The following is a 21,416-nucleotide window of genomic DNA, read 5'->3' as shown; positions in this document are numbered from 1 at the left end:
ACACTGTACAAGATACTTGTGCATTCGCAAATCATTAATTGCATACTCATTTAAGGAATCCATGTTCTCTTCCTACTTACAAACAGTTAAAAACAGTGATAACAAATACAATATAAATTCAAATAAAACTTCTCTTACCAGTCAACTCCACAATAAATCACAAACCAAGACAGGATTGTTTAGATATGCTCCAACAATAAGAAACTGACTACACAAAGTGCAGGAGGAAAATATTAGCAATGATATTTACAATACACCAAAGTGTAGGGAAAAGGAAATAAAGACAATATTTAGAGCACTGACATACAAAAAAAGGGTAAGGGATTTTATAAGTTATACTGAAAAATAGAAAATAAAAAGGATTGAAAGTTAGAGTTGAAAATATATTAAAGGAATCACTTACCTTCTCAAAAGCAATTGGTACCGCGTCTGACAAAACATGGCAAATGAAATCTGAGTTAACTGGGATAGGTGCACTGTGGGTAAGGGATAGGCTCAAGAGATTTTTTGGTTACCACGAGCTAGGATAGTGGCAGAGTCAGTTCCAAGGATTGGAACTGAACCCACAGGTTTAGGACAGAATGAAAATTTACATCATCAGATCATGTTTTATAATTAGACATTTAAGCTCTTACCATTTTGCTTGAATTAAATGTCCAATTATATTTTATGATTTGTATTTCAGAAGACCCAGAAACCCTAGCCAACATTTTCTTGAGCTTTTGCTAGTCGACATAGTCAGTACCTTTCTAGTGATTCTCACATAAGTTTGGTGGATACAGTTTTGGCCCAGTGAGGACCAATCCTTTTCCATGCTATTTTTCACAAAAAGGAAATACCTAAATGATATCTTCCCTGTTCAACTTCTTTGGTAATGGGATAGTCCTGGGGGGAAGGGGGGTTCAGTATTGTGGCTGAGTCATCTGATCTTGCTGACAAACCAAATGTCTATCTACAACCTTCACTTCTTTCTTGAAGGGCCACATTCCTCTTCTTGAGGTTCTCCATATTTCTTTGTGTGATAGTTCGGCCACACAGCAGAGGAGAGGAAAAAGAAAAACAAGAAGGAAGAAGACAGTCCTCTCTCTCTTTAAATGCAGTAAACACTGGATATAGAAACAGTTTATTCTTCCTAGAGGAGCCGTTTATAAATAAATATGAAGCAAGAATGAAAAACAGTGCAGTTTAGTATATGTTTTTCACCCTCCCAAAGCTGACCAACTGCCATCATTTCCTCCTTTTCACTGGGTCTGTCTTATCTTATCCCAGCTCAAACCAATCTACATCTTGGGCTGGTGAAATCAAGGTCACTGGTAGAGCATCCTACTACTGCTGCTGAGCAGTGTGCCCTAACTGCAACACCTCTCCATCAAGTAGCTTTTGTGAGCTCTGCAACCTCTGCCTTTGGGAGGTGTGCAACATTTTCCAAATAACTGGTATAACAGTTGCACAAGGCTCTTAATGCTGTTATTGCAGAGAGCCTAGGCAACTCCCCCGTGTGTTAGCTGGCATCAGCCACTCATTCGTAATCCAATCTCCTAACCAATCCCTCTGCATACTTGTTGCCATTCAAACACTGGTTGTCTGGGGAACAGTAAAGGCTTTATCCTTCTGGATTCAGTTTGTATTGACCAAAGTACGTATGCCAAAACAATTGATGTAGCAAGTTGAATATGGTAGAGGCAGTTCATTATTTCAAGTGCAAGTTTATTTACAGTCAGGAATATAAAACACAACTTCTTAAAAAAATATTTTGTTTTCAAGCTATGCCAGGTTACTTACAGATCAAACCTGTTTAAAGTCTTCCAAAAGGCTAACGATTTCTTGTGGTCCATAGCCATTACTGTCCAAGCTTAGGTCAAACTAGCTTCTAATTTTCGGGTTTCATCCATAAACAGGAGACCTTCTGTTCTGTTTGAATACCGATGTAGCCACAACTAAGCTCCTAGTATTCGAGTAAATACACAGGCAGGTCCCCTATACTATAAGAGCTTCTTTTTCTTCTCTTCAACTCCCACGCAAAGTCTCTAGTCTTTGTTTCATATCCTTCACTGAGGGAAGTAAATATCTCTAATGTGAAGGGCTTTCAGTCCTTATCTTAGCCACATTATTTCAAGTGTCCAAGATTACCTCTGCTTTCATCTATGTATTGGACTGATTTTACATGGAAGTATCACGTTTTGCTTTAAACAAACAGTATATACAACACATCAAAACAGTGTTTTGGATCTCAAAATGCCACTATGTTATACTGAATATTCAATTACCATAGTATGCAAATACCAAGAAATTCATGTTCCTGTCTGTGCCACACAACTACCACTGCTCTGCCACCAGACCTTGTACTTTTTTGCCTGTTAACACATAGTGAGGCTGTCATACAAAATAGGAAGTAGCCCTATAGCCACTCCAGTGGAATACAGGGATAAAACCTTTTAACTACAGGCCTGGCTGACTAGGGGTTAATTAGTTGCTTTAGCAATTGACAGAGCAGCTGGGAGGGACAGCATTATTCAATGACACTAAGTTAATGGTCAAGTATTAGGCTAGCTACCCTTGTGGGCCATTTTAAGCCTATCCAAGTTTTCTTCAAAATGTAAGGATCAAACCCTGTACCCTGTGTTTGTGACAAACACCTTAATTATTGTTATCAACCCCTGAACAAGGAGAGGTGTGGTCGATAGAGGGGAGCTGTCTCTGACAGTCACTGAGCATGGGGGGTACGGCATATAAAAAGAACCCCTTCCCAGATGGAAGCTTAGACAGCACAGCCCCCAGCACACCCTAAGGATCCACAACTAGCCCTAGCAAATACTGGAATAGACTGTTGGAGGTTTAGGATGATGGCTGGTAGACCCAGAGTGAACATTGGGCACTGAGGTCTGGACCAGTACCATGAGGTCCACAGGGACCCAATAAAATGGAAGGGCAGTTGGAAAGCAGTCATCTCTTAAAAGTTTTAATGGCAAAGATTAACATATGCAACTCTGACTGGGTGATATGCGGAACTTCACTCAGGAGGGAAACCATTTCTCTTGTACAATGTAAACGGTTCCACATGTAAAAAAAAACAGATATCTGCAGTTTTACAGAAAAAGAGTCCAACAATTCAGTGCCAGTAGACATTGGAATAACACAAGAAGAACTGAGAGCAGATGGCAGCTCTCTGCCCAGTGATGCCACTCAGTCCTTTCCAACACCAGTGGGCATATATTATGTAAATCACAGTATGGGGTTCAATCTTGGATAACAAGCTGCATCCTCATACAGAATGCCAAAGCAACAATCTCACAAACCCTTTCATCTGGCAAAAGCAGAGCAAATAAGTGCTTTCAGCTCAGTGCCTATAAAGGCAGTCATTTATGAAGGGATCACAGAAAACTTCTCATTTGTGGTTACCACTAAAAGATTTCAACTATACCCCCTCCCCCACCAAGGATGCTAAACAAGGAGTGCCTCAACAAAGCTGCCAGGAGACAGGCAACCATCCAGTGGATACATGAAGATCCCGGTCTTGCGAGGCTAAAAACACCACAAAATATTTTTGTCAACAAAATACTATGGGCAATAGAGAAGCCCAAATGGCAACATTTTGTACTGAAGTGATGCCCACCCAGACTGAATTTGAGGAATCACCTGTACCATGCATCCTGCAGAAGCAACAGCATGATCCATAGACATCAACAATTCATAACTGGATGTACCAGAAGTGATGGCTTAAGTTCCTGAAGTCCAGCAAGGACAAATAAAATACTTTCATTTGGAACTATGAGGAGGCAAAGTATAACAACCAACCCATCACTGTTCCAATTAAGAGATAGTCACTATGGACCCTTTTAGCAGTCAAGTATTATACTGTCCAAAAAGTTTTACTGAGACTACTAGCTCTCTTAATGAAGCCTTTTCTAAGAGGCACACAAGACAAGGATGACAATGACTTCACTCAGTATACACTAGTCTCCGGTGATGGCTGTTTTGAACTAGCAAATGTCTTCCTAGACAACTCTGTCAACTCCAGAACATGTAAACCTGTACCAACATTAAGTATCTGCAATGATAATTAGGGAGGCATCTTCCTTATGTGGAGCTGGCTAGACATACATGAAGAACAAAGTGGCTCAAGGTGATCATAAAAGTCAACTGTGAATAGGTCCTCCTTACCCCTGTAAAAGGTCATCTGCCAGGTCTTCACTGGTCTATTGAAAGGTACCACCCCTCAAATATGCCATTCAGAATGCTGCTTCCAAGTTGGCCTTAATGGGGAGGAGTAGCCTCCATTATCCTGCATGGCACATACCTAAGCATATGGCCCCAGACACACCAACAGCACAATCAGAATCTTCCCCTAGAAAGCGAGAAAGGGTGGAGCTTGGCCTAAATTCCTGCAATTTCTACAACTTCAGGAGCACAACATTTAAAGACACAATTGTTCAAGATGACAAGACAACTGCACTCCTCAAGGCAAGTTTCTACAGTTTTTTATTAAAGTCCTGGCGTTAAAAAATGAAGCCCATATATTACAACCTTGCCTTGATTATCTATGAACCATATTATCAAAATATGGTGGAAAACAAGTGGATAATACATACAAGTAACAATTATACACATTTCCTTTACACTAGAAGGCAAACAATATATTTTTATAACTATCCCTGGAAATACTTATCACTTTTAGAGATGCTATGTGCAACTAAGTGGATTGTAATGTACACAAAAACTCACCTCAGTACAAGCAAAGTACTTCTTTTCAATCGAGCTAAGGAGTTGGAGCTCCTTCTTAATATTCTGCATGACTTTAGTGTAAGCTTTTAAGATCATCATTTTATCAGTCTCAGATTGTTCCTTGGAAGACAGAGAAAAACAGCTAAAACACATTTAAGAAAAGAAAGCATAGAATAAACATACACTTTTTTTAAATTTTGTGGTACTTGAACACATTTTTAATAAAGATAAAAGTCTGTACACAACTGCACAAAAGTCAGAACAGCAAATAACAGCAAATAACCAAGATGGAATGTTTTTCAAGGGCATACATGATATGGATTGAACTAATGGAAAGGTTATTATAATGGTGACAAAATTCTCAGAAGCAGTATCTGCAATGGCCATGCCTTCTGTGGCCAATAATGGCATCCTTGCACCTAAGTTAGGGACATACTTAACATTAAGAACCATCTTCTCCTAACCTCCAATCAAAATGTGCATGTTTGATGAAGGAAAAAAAATACAGTAAATTAAGAAATACCCCACAAACAATTACTGCACGTCTGCTATTAGGAGCAAAGTCCTTAACTTTTAGTTATGTACTTACCATAACGATAGATGTATGTGATCCATCTCGCCTACATTCATAACTGATGGGCTCGGAGCCGACTCGGCCGATAAACTAGCACGAAGTCTCTCATTGGCTGGGCCAACCCCTTATCCCAGGATGCACCACGCCCAAACCCCCAGATCTTGTTTGCCCCACAACTCATCCACATGTACCAATCCGACTGCACAACAGTGTTTCCTCCAGATCCAACAGGTATGGGGAAGGAGGGCGGGTACGTAAGAATGTAGGCGAGATGGATCACATACATCTATTGTTATGGTAAGTACATAACTAAAAGATGTAATGCGATCCTATCTTGCCTACATTCATAACTGATGGGACAGCGTCCCTAGCACCTAGATCCTGGGAGGCTCACTGGAAAACACTCCTGAGCACTGTGGAACCAAAGGACGCCCGACCCCTAGATGCCACGTCCAGTTTGTAATGAGAAATAAATGTATGTGGAGAAGCCCAAGTGGCCGCTGCACATATCTCATCCACAGACAGTCTGGCGTGGAAGGCCACTGAAGTTGCCATAGCCCTAGTAGAATGCACTCTAACTGGAAATGGAAGGTCCCTTCCTGTTGATACATAAATAAATGAAACACAATCCCTAATCCACCTAGCGATAGTGGTCTTAATTACTGCTTTGCCAATCCTGTTATCCGCAAAGGCCACAAACAACTGGTCTGATTTCCTCTGCTGCTGTGTCCTATCTAAGTAAAACCTCAGTTGTCTATGCACATCCAACTGATGAAGTCTGTATTCTTCCTTGTTGGAAAATTTCGGAAAGAAAACTGGAAGCTCTATAGATTGTTGCAGACAAAGAGCAGAAGAAACCTTAGGAAGAAATGCCGGATTTAGTCTTAGAGATACTCTATCCTTATGAAAGATCAGATAAGGAGGCTTGACAGAAAGTGCTTGAAGCTACAAAACCCTTCTGGCTGAAGTAATAGCTACCAAGAAGGCAGTCTTCCAAGATAAGAATTTTTGCTCACAAGTGGCCGCCGGCTCGAAGGGATGAGATGTCAAGGCTCCTAGGACCACATTCAAATCCCATGGCAAAACAGGTTGCGACACCGGGGGGCGAAGCAAACAAGCTCCCTTGAGAAAGGCCTTACACAACTTATGACTCATGAGTGAAGGCTCAAAGGCAACATGATAATTAGAAATCGCTGCCAATTGGACTTAAGTGTGGAGACAGTGGAACCCTGTCTAAAAAGAGTTGCCAAAAAATCTAATACTGCCGACACCGGGGCTGTCAGAGGGTCAAGGTTGTGCCGCTGGGCCCAAATGGCAAACCTTTTCCATTTATTAGAATATATCTCCTTAATGGAGGCTCTGTGGGAAGAAGACAGAATCCGGACCACCTCAGGCGAAAGGATAAGCTGTCTGACTAAGGTCGGAAGTGGATCAGCCAAGCCGCTAGCTTGAGAATTCGCAGTGATGGATGGGCCTGACCCGACTGAAGAGTCAGGAGGTCTGGGACTGGGTCCGGAATCCAAGGACCCTCCACTGCATACTTCCGAAGGAAGGGAAACCAAACTTGGCGGGGCCAGTGTGGTGCGATCAAAATCATGCTGCTTCCCAAGCAGATCGCCTACTGAATCACCTTTGGCAGTAGAGGGGCCGGAGGGAAGGCGTAGAGCAGACCAGAGGGCCAATTGTGGACTAGAGCGTCCCTGGGTGACTCCCCCTGGGGGGGGGGGATCAGGGAGAAGAAATTGCTGCACTTCGCATTCCAGGGGCTGGCGAAAAGGTCACAGCAGGGAAACCCCCACTTGGAGAAGATCCGAGCCGCTACTTGGTCGTTCAGGGACCACTCGTGAGGCATCAGAATAACTCTGCTCAGCCTGTTTGCTATCACATTGGACTTCCCCAGAATGTGTGTTGCCACTAGAAATCTCTGGGAAGCGATCGCCCAATTCCACACTCTCATGGCTTCTCTGCAAAGAGGATAAGACCTGGTTCCTCCCTGCTTGTTCAGGTACCATACCACCGCCATATTGGGAAGAGAGCTGTGAAGTGCCTGCAGCACTAGAAGCACTGCCCTCATTTCCAGAACACTGATATGCAAGTGGGTTTCGTGATCTTGCCACGTGCCTTGAACCATCCTGCCCAGATAATGCCCCCCCCCTATCTGGGAGGCATCCGTGGTCACTGTGGCAATGGGGGAGGGGGGGCAGAAGAATCTCCCCTGGTTCAGGTTGGAGGAGAGGAGCCACCAACGAAGATCTCGTCGGCACGTTTCCGTGATGAGAATCGGGTAGGACAATGGCAGTTCTTGGTATGACCACTGGGTCGACAGGAGCCATTGAAGAATTCGCATGTGCAATCTTGCCAGAGGGACCAGAAGAATGGAGGCCACCATCGATCCCAAAAGCTGAAGGACCATCCTGGCTGGGGCTTTCCATCAGGGCAGTAAGGCTAGGACTTGGTCCTGTAGTATCTTTATCCTCTCTGTTGGAAGGAATGGTCGCATCTCTACAGAGTCTAGCTCTGTGCCTATAAAGGCAACACGCTGTGATGGCAGCAATACAGACTCTTCCCAGTTGAATGTAATTCTTAACAGATGTCACAACTCGATGGTAGCACTCACGGCTAGAGTAAGAAGATGCCTGGTGGGGGCGGTGAGAAGCCAGTCGTCTAGATACGGAAACACCTGGAATCCCAGACGTCTCAGGTGAGCCGTCACCACTGCCAGACATTTGGTAAACACCCTGGGGGCTGTGGTGAGACCAAAGGGCAGGGCCCAGAACTGGAAATGACTGGCTCCTAGGCGGAAGCGTGACGCTCTGTTTATCTTGATGTGATAATAGGCGTCCTTGAGATCGATGGAGCACATCCATACTCCTTTTTCCAGCAATGGGAAAATGGATTGCAACGTGACCATCTGGAACTTGGACTTCTTTACGAAGCGGTTTAGGCGGCTGAGATCCAGAATGGGTCTCAAGTCCCCTGTTCTTTTCAGTACCAAAAATAACCTTGAGTAAGTTCCTAATCTGGTCTGGTCTGCAGGGACTGGCTGGATGACTCCCTTTCCGAGCAACTTTGCGACCTCTATGGCTGCTGGATCCCGTTGACTGGGTGGCAACGTCCGGGATTTTCCTTGACGGTGGAGAGGGACGGATAAAGGGGATGGTGTAACCTCCGGCGATGATACGAAGCACCCACTGATCCTGAGTGATGGAACCCCAGGCCCTTGGATGCTCCGAGAATCGACCCCCGACTGGCTCCGGAGACGCACAGTCGGGCAGTCCCTGAGGGACGCTGGAAGGAGGAACCACGAAAGGATTCGCGGTCTCCTGAGTTGCGGGGGCCTCCGCCACCTCTAGGGCGACGTCTTCCAGAATAATTCCCCCCCTCTGCCTCTGGAAGGGGGGTCACTCTGATGGGCAGGGAAAGACTTTTGGGACTTTCTGAACCACATCTTTCCTCCCCTCTGAGCCTTGGGATAAGGTCTAGAGGGAAGCGAAAAATGGGCCCCAACGGCAGACAAAGCCTTACCCTCCTGCTCACATCTAGTGAGTGTGTCTTTCACCTTGGGTCCAAAGAGAGAGGACCCATCGAATGGAGCGTCAGAGAAGGAAGACTTGAACGCCTCCGCAAAGTGACACAAGCGCATCCAGGCTTGCCTCCTAAGGGCTACGCTCGAACTCGCTGCCCTACCCGCCCCTTCGGCTGCATACGATATGAGCCTCATGGACGAGTTAAAAATCGACGAAAGGGTAGACAGCTGGGCATTGACAGACTGCGTCAATGCCTCAGGCACGTTACCCGACAGGGTATCTCCCAACTCCTTTATGAGATCCCTTTGGAGCCTCGTAAAGTGACATAAATTCAGTGACCACAGAGTAAAGGTCGCTGAAGTCAGGGTACGCTTCCCATACCTATCCATGCTCCTGGACTCCTTGTTAGGAGGATGGATAGAAGTAGATGCCTCTGCCAAATCCTGCTGGGTGGCAGATGCCACAACCATAGCATCAACCGGAACTCCCTTGGTTACAAACTCCTTGCCAGGGGATGTGGATAAAAACTTGTTGGGGCGAGAAGGAACTGGCTCCACAGAATCAGGGTGTTCCCACACCCTTCGACAAATAAGGTCCAATAACTCATCGAAGGGTGGAGACACCCAGGAGGCGGAGGGTTGGGCTCCGAAGGCCTTGAGGAAGACCGACTCCTCCGCGGAAGGGGTTTTGGATGGCCAGTCGCCCCTCTGTCTCAAGATCTCCAGGATATCGGAAAACGAGACATCGTCAGAGGATGACTTAGGGGACTGTTCCACATCATCAAGGTCGGTGTCCGAGGTGACAGACTCATCTGGGGAGTCTATGTGCTTCCTCTTGCACAACTTTTTCCTGGGGGGTTCTTCAGGCATGGACTCTGAAGGCCCCTCGGAAAACAGGGGACCACACAAGGAGGAATCCTCAGGCCTAGGAGCCGCGCTGTCCAAAGACAGGGGGGAACCAGAAGCTCTAGTCGCCGTGTCTAAGGAAGGAGTTGCAGATTCAGGTGAAGTCACTAGAGACTTGCCCAGCGCGCTCCTCATAGCCTCGAAGGTGGGCCCACCAGAATCTTAAGAGAGGCCTGTCTCCGAGACCATGACCGGGGTCGGAGTTCCCCTAGCAGAGGCGCCAAGTGGGAGACTTGGGGCCGAAACCAAAAGCCCCGACGAATCCCCCTCGGGCCCGGCTGACACCCGAGAACCAAAACCTCTGGAAGGCACAGAAAGGGTTGGAGCTGAAGTCGGTGCCGACAGACTAGCAGTGGGTCTCAGAACCGACTCAAGAACTTCACCCGACTCTACGAACTCCGGCTCCGACGACACCAAGGTTGTCGGAGGAGGAAAAAACGGTATCGAAAGGGCTGGCTCCGGGGCAGACTGGGCCGGAGCTGAAAAAAATTTGGATAAGACAGGTGACTGGAGGAGCCTCTGGACCACCCTATCTAAATCCGAATCTGAAAGCCTGGAGGACCTGGAGGAAACAGAAGGGGGCCAAGAAACTTTTTCTATCGGCTCTGAGACAAAGCTAGGAGGCCGGCTCCGAATCGGCTCCAAAAGGATCGGAGCCGAAGCAGACTCGACCAGAACCGAGACCCCTTTCGGCGCCGACGGTTCAGGAGCTGACGAAACCGACCCCAGAGCAGAAACACTCTCCTGCGGCTCCGAGACCAATGGAGCCGAGGAAGGAGACCCAGATTTAGATCCTCTATCCTGCGGCTCCGAGATCAGTGGAGCCGAGGAAGGGGACAGAGTACCTGATCTCTCATCCCGAGACTCCAAGACCAGTGGAGCCAAGGAAGGAGACCCAGATTTAGATCCTCTATCCTGCGGCTCCGAGACCAGTGGAGCCGAGGAAGGGGACAGAGATTTAGCTCTTTTTGCAGGCGTCTCCGACGGACTTGTCGGAACCGAAGACTTATTTTGCTTCGATTTTGAGGAGGGAGAAGACGACCAAGCTTCCTCGAAGGCTGGCTTGATCAAACCCTTCAGGATAATCTTATTTTTTCTCTCATGTAGGACAAGAGAGGAGAAAGCATGGCAAACACTGCAAGATTCTTGCAAGTGTTTAGCCCCTAGACAATAAACACAGATGGCATGGCCATCTGTCAACGACATCTTGTAATTGCATTTTGAACATTTTTTAAAGCCCGATGGCTTATGTTCCTTTTCTTTGCCAGACATACTAACACTCTAAACACACTCAACACACAAGGAGGGAAGGGAGGGAAGAGCTCTAACTTAAACGCTCGCCGACAAGAAATAGGGCAAAGGTACTAAACAACAAGATAGCTATTAAAATAGCTGTTTGAGTATAAAATTTAAGCTAACTGCAAAAAAGCGACCAAAAGGCCAAAATAGAAGGGTACTTAGCCACAGCAAGTTGAGACCACGTCGTTACTCTAGGAGCGGCAAACGAGATCTGGGGGTTTGGGCGTGGTGCATCCTGGGACAAGGGGTTGGCCCAGCCAATGAGAGACTTCGTGCTAGTGTACTGGCCGAGTTGGAGTCGAGCCCATCAGTTATGAATGTAGGTGAGATAGGATCGCATTACATCTGATGTTATGCTAGGAGGAGGAGAACTGGGGGGATAAATTTAATCAAAAATGCACATCTACAAGTCCCATTCACAGATCAGCCAATATCAGGGGGTGCATCAGAATATTTTAAAAGGTTCCTTGCCACTCACTAACTCATTCCCAAATGCTCTATCAAACTGTTCCTTCCTCTTCTCAACCAGCAGTAGTCAATACCTACAAGAATGAAGGTCAAACAATAGCAGGCTATTATGCTAGGTGTAGCAAACACAACGGTCTTAGGACAATAAGGGTCAAACATCATTTAGACAACAGAATCCACACAAGCTTTTACAGGGCATTTCCTCCCATATCAGAGGAAAAAATGATTTACTCATAAGTGTGGGTATCCAAGGCTTCTCACATTATTGGTCATTTTTTTGTTAGATGGTTTAAAACCAATTAAAGTAGATGAACAACTAAAAGCTATTAAAAAGCATTGACTGTTTTAAAATGACTCAACTTCTAATTCAGCTTCAAGTCCAGCTTTATACATCATGCCATTTAAACAAGGTTCCCTATCAGATCTCACATTACTAATTCACTTCCAATTTTGAAGGTCACAACCTCTTATATTCTTGTGCAATACCTGCAGCACAGCAAATTTAAAAATATGTTCTTTATTTTCTGAAGTATGGTTATACAAGACATTTATGCATATTTTTTTCATTTCACATGATCACTTATTCGCTCTGAATTCAGTCTGCATGAAGTCAAAGCATATTTTTCTCTTTGATACAAACTTTATGCTTATTTTTTAAGATGCTTATGTTATCAGCACCTGTATACCAGAACTATACCTTTTTCAACTATATTTACTTTTTTTCACATTTTATCAGTTTATAACAATTTCTACTTCGTTATCTGTTGATCTGTAAGAAAAAAATAGTTTGATTATACACGATATTTCAAATGAATGCAAAATGTGCCATGTTTTCTTATTGCACCCAGTACTACCAGTAATATGTCTACTATACATTAACATAATTCTGTGTTGATCATGTTTGTTTCAATGCTTGTTCATACTTTACATTTGCTGCCTACATAACAAAATGTAAGTTTTACTTGTCAGCCATCGCCTGTTTCTTTACATCCTGTAACAACTGTTTGTTGTAAACTCTTGCATTAAACTCTTGTTCTAGTTCCTCTAGTTGCTTCACTGCTTTATTTGCATTAGTATTCAATCTTGATGCCCAGCACATCTGTTTTTTTGCTATATTCAGTGTGAGGAGACAGTTAACCCCAAACTGCCTCCAGAGTGCTGCAGCTGAGCAACCCTTCAGAGACACAGGGGGGGATGAGTAGGAGAGACTCCAGAAGCCCTGATTTTGGAAACACCCAGTGTCCATTAAAGGGTTGCCCCTCTGATATGGGGACCCCTCTCAAAAAAGGGGACAAAGGGTAGATGCTGTGATTTCTTAAACTAACGTGCATTGGTATCCCTCTGGTGTTTGAAAAAAGACCTTTGATGGGACTCAAAGCAAATTCTGATAGCAGATTAACTCCATTTCCAGTTCGCTTTTCAATTTCTCCTTTACTTTGGGATGAAACAATGAGGTGCTATCATAACAAGATCCAAACAGAAATCCACAAATACAAGCACAGTGTTTTAAAGTTCCAAACCAAAAGCAAAATAAAACACCAAGATGGTAATAGTTTATTACAAGACTTAGTGCTTTTATCCACTTAACAATTCAGGACTGTGTCTGAATCTGACATAATTAGCATAAATAATTAATGTATTAAAAAAATCATATGATAGTACAATTGTGTAACTAAACTAAAAATAACAGATGACGTTCTAAAATATCCCTCTTTAGTAGTACAAGCTACCTGGGCTACATCCTACCAAGGATAAGACCTACAAGCCAGCATTCAAAACTTCAGAGCACCTTGAAAGCACCTTAACCAATACAGGTTTCAGGGACAGCTGTATAAAATTAACTATTAGGACGCCAAAAGCTTCACAGCTTTCTTGCCTCAAGAAAGGTGGCTAGTGGCCTGAAAGGAAAAAAAATGCTACAAACTGAAAATCCAACACAACATACATTTAACTATCTAAACACGATACATGTAATTCCAATCTCTGGCAAAACAATAAAAAACAAATACGGGGCACAGAGAGAGGGGTGGATACTTCAACAGTGATCAATTATAACATCTACTGTTATGGCAAGTTTGTTTACACAACCATATGTTCAACACTGGATCACTTCTGCAATAGCTTAAGTTATTTGGGTAGATTATCACTGTTAATGAATACTTAAGAGGAGGAGGAAGGAATTCAAGAATCCAGCAGCTCCATAAGAATGGTCCTATCACAGCCTGTTATGGACCTGAAAAGAAATCCAGTCTGCAAGGTTTTGTAAAAGTATGAAGAGGAAACCAGGTTGCTGCCTTCAGAATACAGCTAGAGTCTACCCTTTCCCAAAAAGTCAAAGAGGAGGAGAAAACCCTATTAGAGCTAGCCCTAAACCTATCTGGAAGTGACTGCTTATAGCAATAATAGCAGAAATACCATGAGACAACCATCTATAAACTGTCTTCTTTGTTAAAATGTTCTGTTCTGACAGAACGCAACAAGTCAACAGTCAAATTGAGGTGAAATGAAACCTTCCAGGCCGTCATAGCAAGTATGCAAAGGAGCTGTTATCTTTTACCCTCTTGCTTCTTTAAATACCCCATTCACTGGGGTGTTGTCTGTAATAACTTGCAGAGCTCTCAGAGACCAGAGATGGCTTAAGTACTTTACAGTATTGATTACTGCCAGCATCTCTGAGTGTGTTTTGTCTGTCCTGTTTGTACCACATACCTTGCATTTTCACTCCATTGCAATTCAGCTCTCCAAACAAAATCTTAGGCATCTAATTTGACAGACTCAGGAGTCACAAGAGAAAAGGACAGAACAGGACTGAGACACAACTAGTTTACACACCACAGCAACTCCTTTTTTACAACTCCAGGAAGTGGGATCTGAAAAGATAAAGGGTGATGAGGCTAAGTCCAGACTAATCAGAGGTACCACACACATTTTCTATCATGAAGTCTAGCCAATGGACTCATAACAATCAGAAGCATGAAACCCAGAATCATGAGAAATTCCATGGCAGATGTCAGGGACTGGATGAAAAAGGGCAGGAAGTTTTCTCTGTACAATTCTACTTTATCATAAGGAAGGAAATCCCTGAAAAAAAAAAATATTCAGTGCGATGGGATGAAACAAGATGTCTAAGGTTAGTTAAAACCCCAGAGTGGGATGGAGTTTCTTGGCACAACTCAATAGTCTCTCGATGACTGGAAAAATTCTGCAATTATTATATAATTGCCCAAATATGGAAAGATGCATAGTCATGAAGTTTGTATTTAACAATTACTGGAACCAAACACTTTGTAAATACCCTAGATGCAGCAGACAGCCCAAAGGGTAAGACAGAGAATTCATAATGCGAGCCAGATATAAAAACCTTAAAAATATCAGAAATATGTGCCAGTAACAATACATGCCAATAAGAATATTTCAAGTATAAAGTTACCTTGGGGAGGGGGATGACAGGTAACACTATTTGGTGGGATAACATTCTGAATGTTGGGCCCTTATTATAGAGACTGAGAAAGAAAAGGTCTAGAACTGGTCTCCAAGTTCTCTTTTTCTTTAGCATCACTGAAAAAAAAAACAAAAAAAAAACAACTTTGCCTGTTTCTTCTGAGGGTACTAATTTCAATGATCCCACTCTCCCAGGACAACATGAAATCCAAAATTAGAAAAAAATAGGGATGTCTGGTTTACAGGAGGAGGAGGAGGAATCTACTGAAATGGCAGATGGGGTTCCCGACTGTCATTAATAATTTAACCCCTGCTGGATGATTCCAAGAACCCATTTATCCACGATAATCAGATTCCACTGGGAAAGATGAAGTCCTAGACTGAGGGACAGACTGCCATGGTTGGGGTGGGGCTGAAGAGGCAAGTAGTCATTATGACTATGCACTAGCCTTGGTTCTGAAAGGGTTTCACTTTTTTTTTTTTTAAAGAGCCTCACCATTACTTTTTAATATCCTTTTTGTTAGCACCTTGTTGCTTAGACTGCTTCTTTTAAAAGGATCTTGAGGTAGAAAGATTTTATTAACCTTAGAAAAAGAGGGCTGAAAATTTTGGGTTGTCCCTTGAATCAAATTCCCTCTTTCATGAACTTTTTACGGACCTCAAAATCAGAAAGGTCAACCAAAACAAAGTTGTTTAACAACTCACTGTAGTAGTCGATGTCTTATTGAACACTGCTGCAGTATTCCAATACTGGTGGGTTCTGTTACCCAGGTAATCAGACATCTGGTTGGCAAACTAAACCAAAAGCTTCCTAATGCACCATAAAGTCCAGTATATGACCATGACCTGTGGACGTGAGGGGGTACATAAGCAAATGTATGGGTGTAAATCTTTAGACTGTGTAACTCCAGGAGACCCAAAAGAAGCCTGAGTACATTGAGCAATAAAATAAAATCCAGGCTATGAGGAGGGGAGGGGAACTACTAACTCCATCAGTGCACAAGTTATAGAGAGACCACAGTAAAGAGAAGGGGGAAGAATGGAGGGAGGGATGCAATACTGTAACAGTGACCAGTAGGACATCATCTTCTCCTTTTGGCTGCTCCCATTAGGGGTCAACCACAGCAGATCAACAGTCTGCAGAATGAGTGGCAGTAGAGTTTTATGGTGTTGAATTGCCAGCCTGGCACGCAACATTCCTCAGAAGGTACACGCACACATATCTAGGGCCAATTTAGAATATCCAATCCACCTGCAGCATGTCTTGGTAATATGGGAGAAAACCACAGCACCTGGAAAAAAACCATGCAGACTCCACACAGAAGGCAGACAGAATCTGCATATATTTTAAAATATGACACTTCAGCCCCTACCTAAGGGGTTAAATATGGAGTGTAACTGGCGATTTTTTTATTTAATAGTTTTATTGTTGGGCGTTCCTTCGTTGAAGGTTGTGCGTTAGGCCTGGCAAGCCAGTACATAAAAATCTACTGCCAATTATTAGCGGACCGGAGTTCCGCTGTGGCGACCCCTAACCGGGATAAGCCGAAAGAGAAACAAACATTGATGTGTAATTAAGATTTAATTGTTTTAATTGGTGGTTGCATTTTAGGCAGGTGTAGGCGTGTGTGAAGTTGTACTCCTTGAAGGCTTGTGCAGCAGAGACGTCAGAGAAATACATTTTTGTTGGTTTACTGGTTGGTGGTTCATTATTCAAGCAATTTTTCCTGTTGTGGTTATCCACACAGAAGGCAGCCCAGCTGAGAAATGAACTAGAGAACTTCTAGCTGCAAGACTACAACTGCTGCACCACTGTGCCGCCAGAGTAACCAGTAAAGCATCTATTGTAATGTAAACTTCTTACACAACTGTACTACGTCCTTCCTTTGATATCTGTTGCAGTATTTTAATACTGGTGGGTGATTCCCAAAGCTAAGGGTTCTTCAGGGAGGACAGGTCGGTAACAGAAGAGCTGTCCGCCAATCCTAAAAGGATAGACTTGGCAAAAGAGGTCCTAGATCTACAAAATGCACATCTAGCAGATGTGTGAACTGAACACCAGAGGGCTGCCACAGGAAATGATCTGGAATCAATTCCATTTAAGAAGGCACCAGACAAGGAGACTGCTCTCCTCTGGTGGAAAAGCCCATCTCAAACGAAGACAGGAACTTGCCATGGAAAGTATTAAAGAAAGATATAGATTTACAGATCCAGTTGGAGACAGTCGATTTGTTGAAAGGGTTAACCAAAAATACCCTCCTGGAAGGAGGCAAAGAGCTTGTTGTTTTCCTGAAAGCATTAGTCTTATCTAGGTAGTGTCTTAGCTGTCTGTGCACATGTAGAGAATGGAAGAGTCTCTCACATCTGTTCCATGGATTAGGAAAGAAGGCAGGCAAATGGACATCCTCCTGGTTCTGTGACAGTTCATTTACCACTTTAGATTTAAAAGAGGGGTTGGCAAAATGGTTAAGGACTTCACCTCCCATGCAAAAAGTACAAGGTTTAATCCTGTACTCTGACCAATGCCTGTTTGGGGTTTGCATGTTCTCCATGTGTCTCTGTGGGAGTCCTCCCATCTCCAGAAAAGATGCTGTGCGTTTCCATCTCAAACTCACCCGATAATAGAACTGAGGGCATCACACGGACTCTACATGGTGACCTACAGGTGAAAGAGTTGTACACACCAACCTCTTTGGTCATATACTGTGCTGTGCAAGTATCATTAAGACAGGAGAACATGGATCACAGAGTGCACGCTGTGGCAGGATTAGCCCAGTGACAGTGTTAAAATATAGCTCTAGGCGGTCCAATTGTGTTTACTAATGTCGCCCAATGTGCATAGTATTTGCCAGTAATAACTGGGTTGAGCACCCAGCTTATTCTAACCTACAACACAGACCTATACTATAGGTGGGAGAAGTATATGTGCCCTTAGCAGCCCTTTATCAATAAGCTACTGGCCAGCTGGTCTGCAGTTGCCCAGCTTGGGTTACCTGAGATAGCTCTGTTGAGCAAAAGCTATACATAAAACCAATCAACCTGCCAAACATGAACTAAGAATTGCTACACTCAGTGTAGGTTCACCGACAGGATGAAGCTCAGAAATGGATGACATAATGGTAAGGAGAAGGCTGGACATCCTACGTATCCAAAAGACAAGATAGAACATCAACGCAGCAAACCACTTGGCTTGAGATCCACAGTGTACTACTAAGGATAAGGAAATAAGTGGAGCTGAAGAAGAATGAGGACTACAGAACAGATACTTGGGTGAGCCAGGTACGGAAACAACGTACACAAGACAAGGAAATCTGGTGGTGGAGTGTAGAAATCCATGAAGTCATCAAAAGGAGGAGTGCAGAAAAAAGTGGGACATCAAAGTCACTCTACCAGCTTCTGGAAAGTAACTCAGTAGATGGCTCAGAGAGACTATATCAAGTTGCAAAGTAAAGACAATAAGACACCTTCATAAGGGATGCCAGCAACAACCTACTCTCCCAGTCCACAGACATCAAGAGGAGACAAAAGGTGTACTTCCAGTAGATTGTGAATGAAGAAAACCCCACAGAGAGTTGTGTACACTTACCATAAATGTAGATGTTCGAGTGTATTCACTGTTGCAGTCATTACATTTGGGTAATCTGCTGGCAGGTTGCCCTCAGTTGGCCTGATTAACAAAGGCTTGGGTCCTGCGTTGGTTGCTGTCCCTTCTTCCATGACGTCAGGGGTATAAAACATGTAGCCGATGCCATTACATCAGTTTTTCTTGCCCCAGATGTCAGGTGTCCCCCTAATGGGGAGCAAATAAAAACAAAAACACAAAAGTATACCTCCAATCAAAAGCAAATACACCAAAAAGGCTTTTAAGTATAGTAAAGGAAAGTAGAGGTATACCCAGAAAAAACTAGGGGGCTGGAGGGAGGGTAACCAGGACTGCAACAGTGAATACACTCACACATCTACATTTATGGTAAGTGTACACAACTGTACTATGTTCTTCATGTTTCACTGTTGTTGCAGTCATTACATTTGGGTAGATTCCCAAAGCTATGGTTGGGAGAAGAAGTTTATACAGCATTAGGGCCAGCTATAAGGCGCTGCAAGACAGCAATGGCAAAGCCAGCTCTGGCTTTAGAGAAAATTGATAAATGATTATGCTTGGTGAAAGTATGTAGAGAACTCCAGGTAGCAGCTTCTAGGATATCCCTGGTAGGAACACCTCTGAGAAAGGCTGCAGAAGTAGATGCAGCCCTGGTGGAGTGAGATCTGTTCCCCTGGGGGATAGGTTTTCCATGGTGCTTATAGCAGAAATGAATGCAATGGCTTATCCATTTAGAAATGGTTTGTTTTGAAATAGCCTTCCCCTCTGCCCCTGTAGCAAATGCTACCAGCAATTGTTCAGATTTTCTTCAAGATTTAGTCTTGTCCAAGTAGAATCTAAGTTGTCTGTGCACATCCAAGGAATGCAGAATCCATTCCCCTTTGTTCTGTGGATTGGGAAAGAAGGTTGGCAAGTGAATGGACTGATTAAGAGCCACACTGGAAACCACTTTGGGCATGAAGGATAGATTGGTCCTGAGAGATACCCTGTCCGCATGAAAGATGATGAAAGGCTCCACTGCCATAAGGGCCTGTAATTCAGATATCCTTCTAGCTGATGTGATTGCTAAAAGGAAGGTTGTTTTCCAAGAAAAAAATTTTAAGTCTGCAGTAGCAGCTGGCTCGAAAGGAGGTAGAGTGAGTTTCTCCAAAACAAAGTTAAGGTCCCAGGCAGGGGTAGGAGCTCTCCTGTGTGGTCTCAAGTTTTTTGCCCCTCTGAGATACTGCTTGAGCAGAGGATGAGAGAAGAGGGATGGTTCTGTGTTATAGCGAGTTGAAATAGCTGAGGCGTGGATTTTAATGGAGGAAAAAGACAGGAACTTGTGAAGCATCTCAGTTAAGTATTGCAAAATCTGAGGTAAATTGGCACTGCCGGGCGCATCCCTAAAGATTGGCTCCAGGCACAGAATATTTTCCATTTGTCAGCATAAGATTTTCTAGTACTAGGTCTCCTTGCCTCCAAGATGACATCCATCACAGGTTTGCTGAGGGATGATAAGGGTGAATTTAAGTGATTAGCCAGGCTGCAAGGTTCAATGTTGGAAGCTGAGGGTGCAGAATTTGGTTCTCCTGCTGAGACGGCAGGGAAGGGGTCCGAGGCAGGTGCCATGGAGATATTTGTGACACACTGCGCAGGAGGGAGTACCAGTGTTGGCGCAGCCAGTCTGGAGCAATCAAAATCATCCATGGTTTGTCCTGTTTGACTTTTAGTAGAACTTTGGAGAGTAGAGGCAGAGGGGGAAAGGCGTAGACTGATAGGTTTTTACAGCTGAAGGACAGAGCATCCACTTTCCAGGCTTGTTTGTGGGGAGTTCTTGTGTAAAACGTGCCCAACTGGTAGTTCTGAGGGGAGGCAAATAGATCTATGTCTGGGCTCCCCCATTTGCTTGTGAACATGTTGAAAATCCATGGTTCCAGTTTCCACTCGTGTGGGTCCATGAGGTTTCTGCTTACTCCGTCTGCCAGTGTATTTAATGTTCCTGGCAGGAATTGAGCTTGTAGGTGCACTTGGTAGCTCAAGGCTGTGTTCCACAATGCCATGGCTAGTCTGCAGAGGGGGTAGGAATGTGTACCCCCCCTGCTTGTTTATGTACCACATAACCGTAGTGTTGTCCGTTTTTACCATTAGTTGTCCTGGAAGAATGTAGTCCTTGAAGGCTGTCAGAGCATTCTGTACAGCTAACATTTCTTTTTGATTGATATGTAGGTGCATTTGATTTGGGTTCCATTTGCCCTGAATGGAATTCCCTGCCAGGTGAGCCCCCCATGCATAGTCTGATGCATCTGTAGTTAGGGTTTGGGCAGCAGGGGGTAGTGTGAATGGTAGTCCCTTGTTTTGGTGGCAGGCCTCTGCCCACCATAGGAACTCCAGGTGTAGGCAAGGTATGATAGTAATCATTGTTTATAGGCTGTGACGATGTTGACTCCATAGACTTTTTAGATACCACTGTAGTTTCCTCATATGCAGTCTTGCATATGGAATTAAAAGAATGCAGGAGGCCATGAACCCCAAGGCTTACAGTATTTGTCTTGCAGATAGCAGGGTTTTTGTGGCCACTTGTTTGAAGTAAGTTACCAAATGAATTTGCTTTTCTGGCATGAGGAAAGCCATCTGGGCAGTTGTATTCAAGCTTGCACCCAGGAATGTAATCTGTTGACAGGGTACCAGTTGTGATTTCTTTTCGTTTATGGTGTACCCCAGACAAGTTAGAACCCTTTTTACAAACACCAGATGATTTAAAAGTATGGCTACATTTGAATATTTCTTTGCTTGCAAAATGCAATAACGAGCCAGGCACTTTGTGAATACCCTGGGCACAGGAGACAAGCCAAAGGGCAGTGCAGAGAACTGATAATGCAAGTAGCCTGCTTTGAAGCATA

The 21,416-nt window shown here is 43.9% G+C and overlaps 1 protein-coding gene across 3 annotated transcripts in view; it reads right to left on the bottom strand.

Annotated features, from left to right (window-relative positions):
- STK31 (serine/threonine kinase 31) overlaps window positions 1-21,416 on the bottom strand; it is a 5,081,810-nt gene that overhangs the window by 1,906,310 nt on the left and 3,154,084 nt on the right. For all 3 annotated transcript variants that reach the window (XM_044067546.1, XM_044067547.1, XM_044067545.1), the window contains one exon: window positions 4,723-4,842. In XM_044067546.1, coding sequence (XP_043923481.1) covers window positions 4,723-4,842 — 120 coding nt within the window. The remainder of the gene's footprint in view (window positions 1-4,722; window positions 4,843-21,416) is intronic.

This window comes from Protopterus annectens, chromosome 3.part1 (assembly GCF_019279795.1).
Source record: "Protopterus annectens isolate FY-2018-M chromosome 3.part1, PAN1.0, whole genome shotgun sequence".
Taxonomy (NCBI): domain Eukaryota; kingdom Metazoa; phylum Chordata; order Ceratodontiformes; family Protopteridae; genus Protopterus; species Protopterus annectens.
The sequence above is the reverse complement of the archived record's forward strand: the minus strand, read 5'-3'. Positions and strand labels throughout refer to the sequence as shown.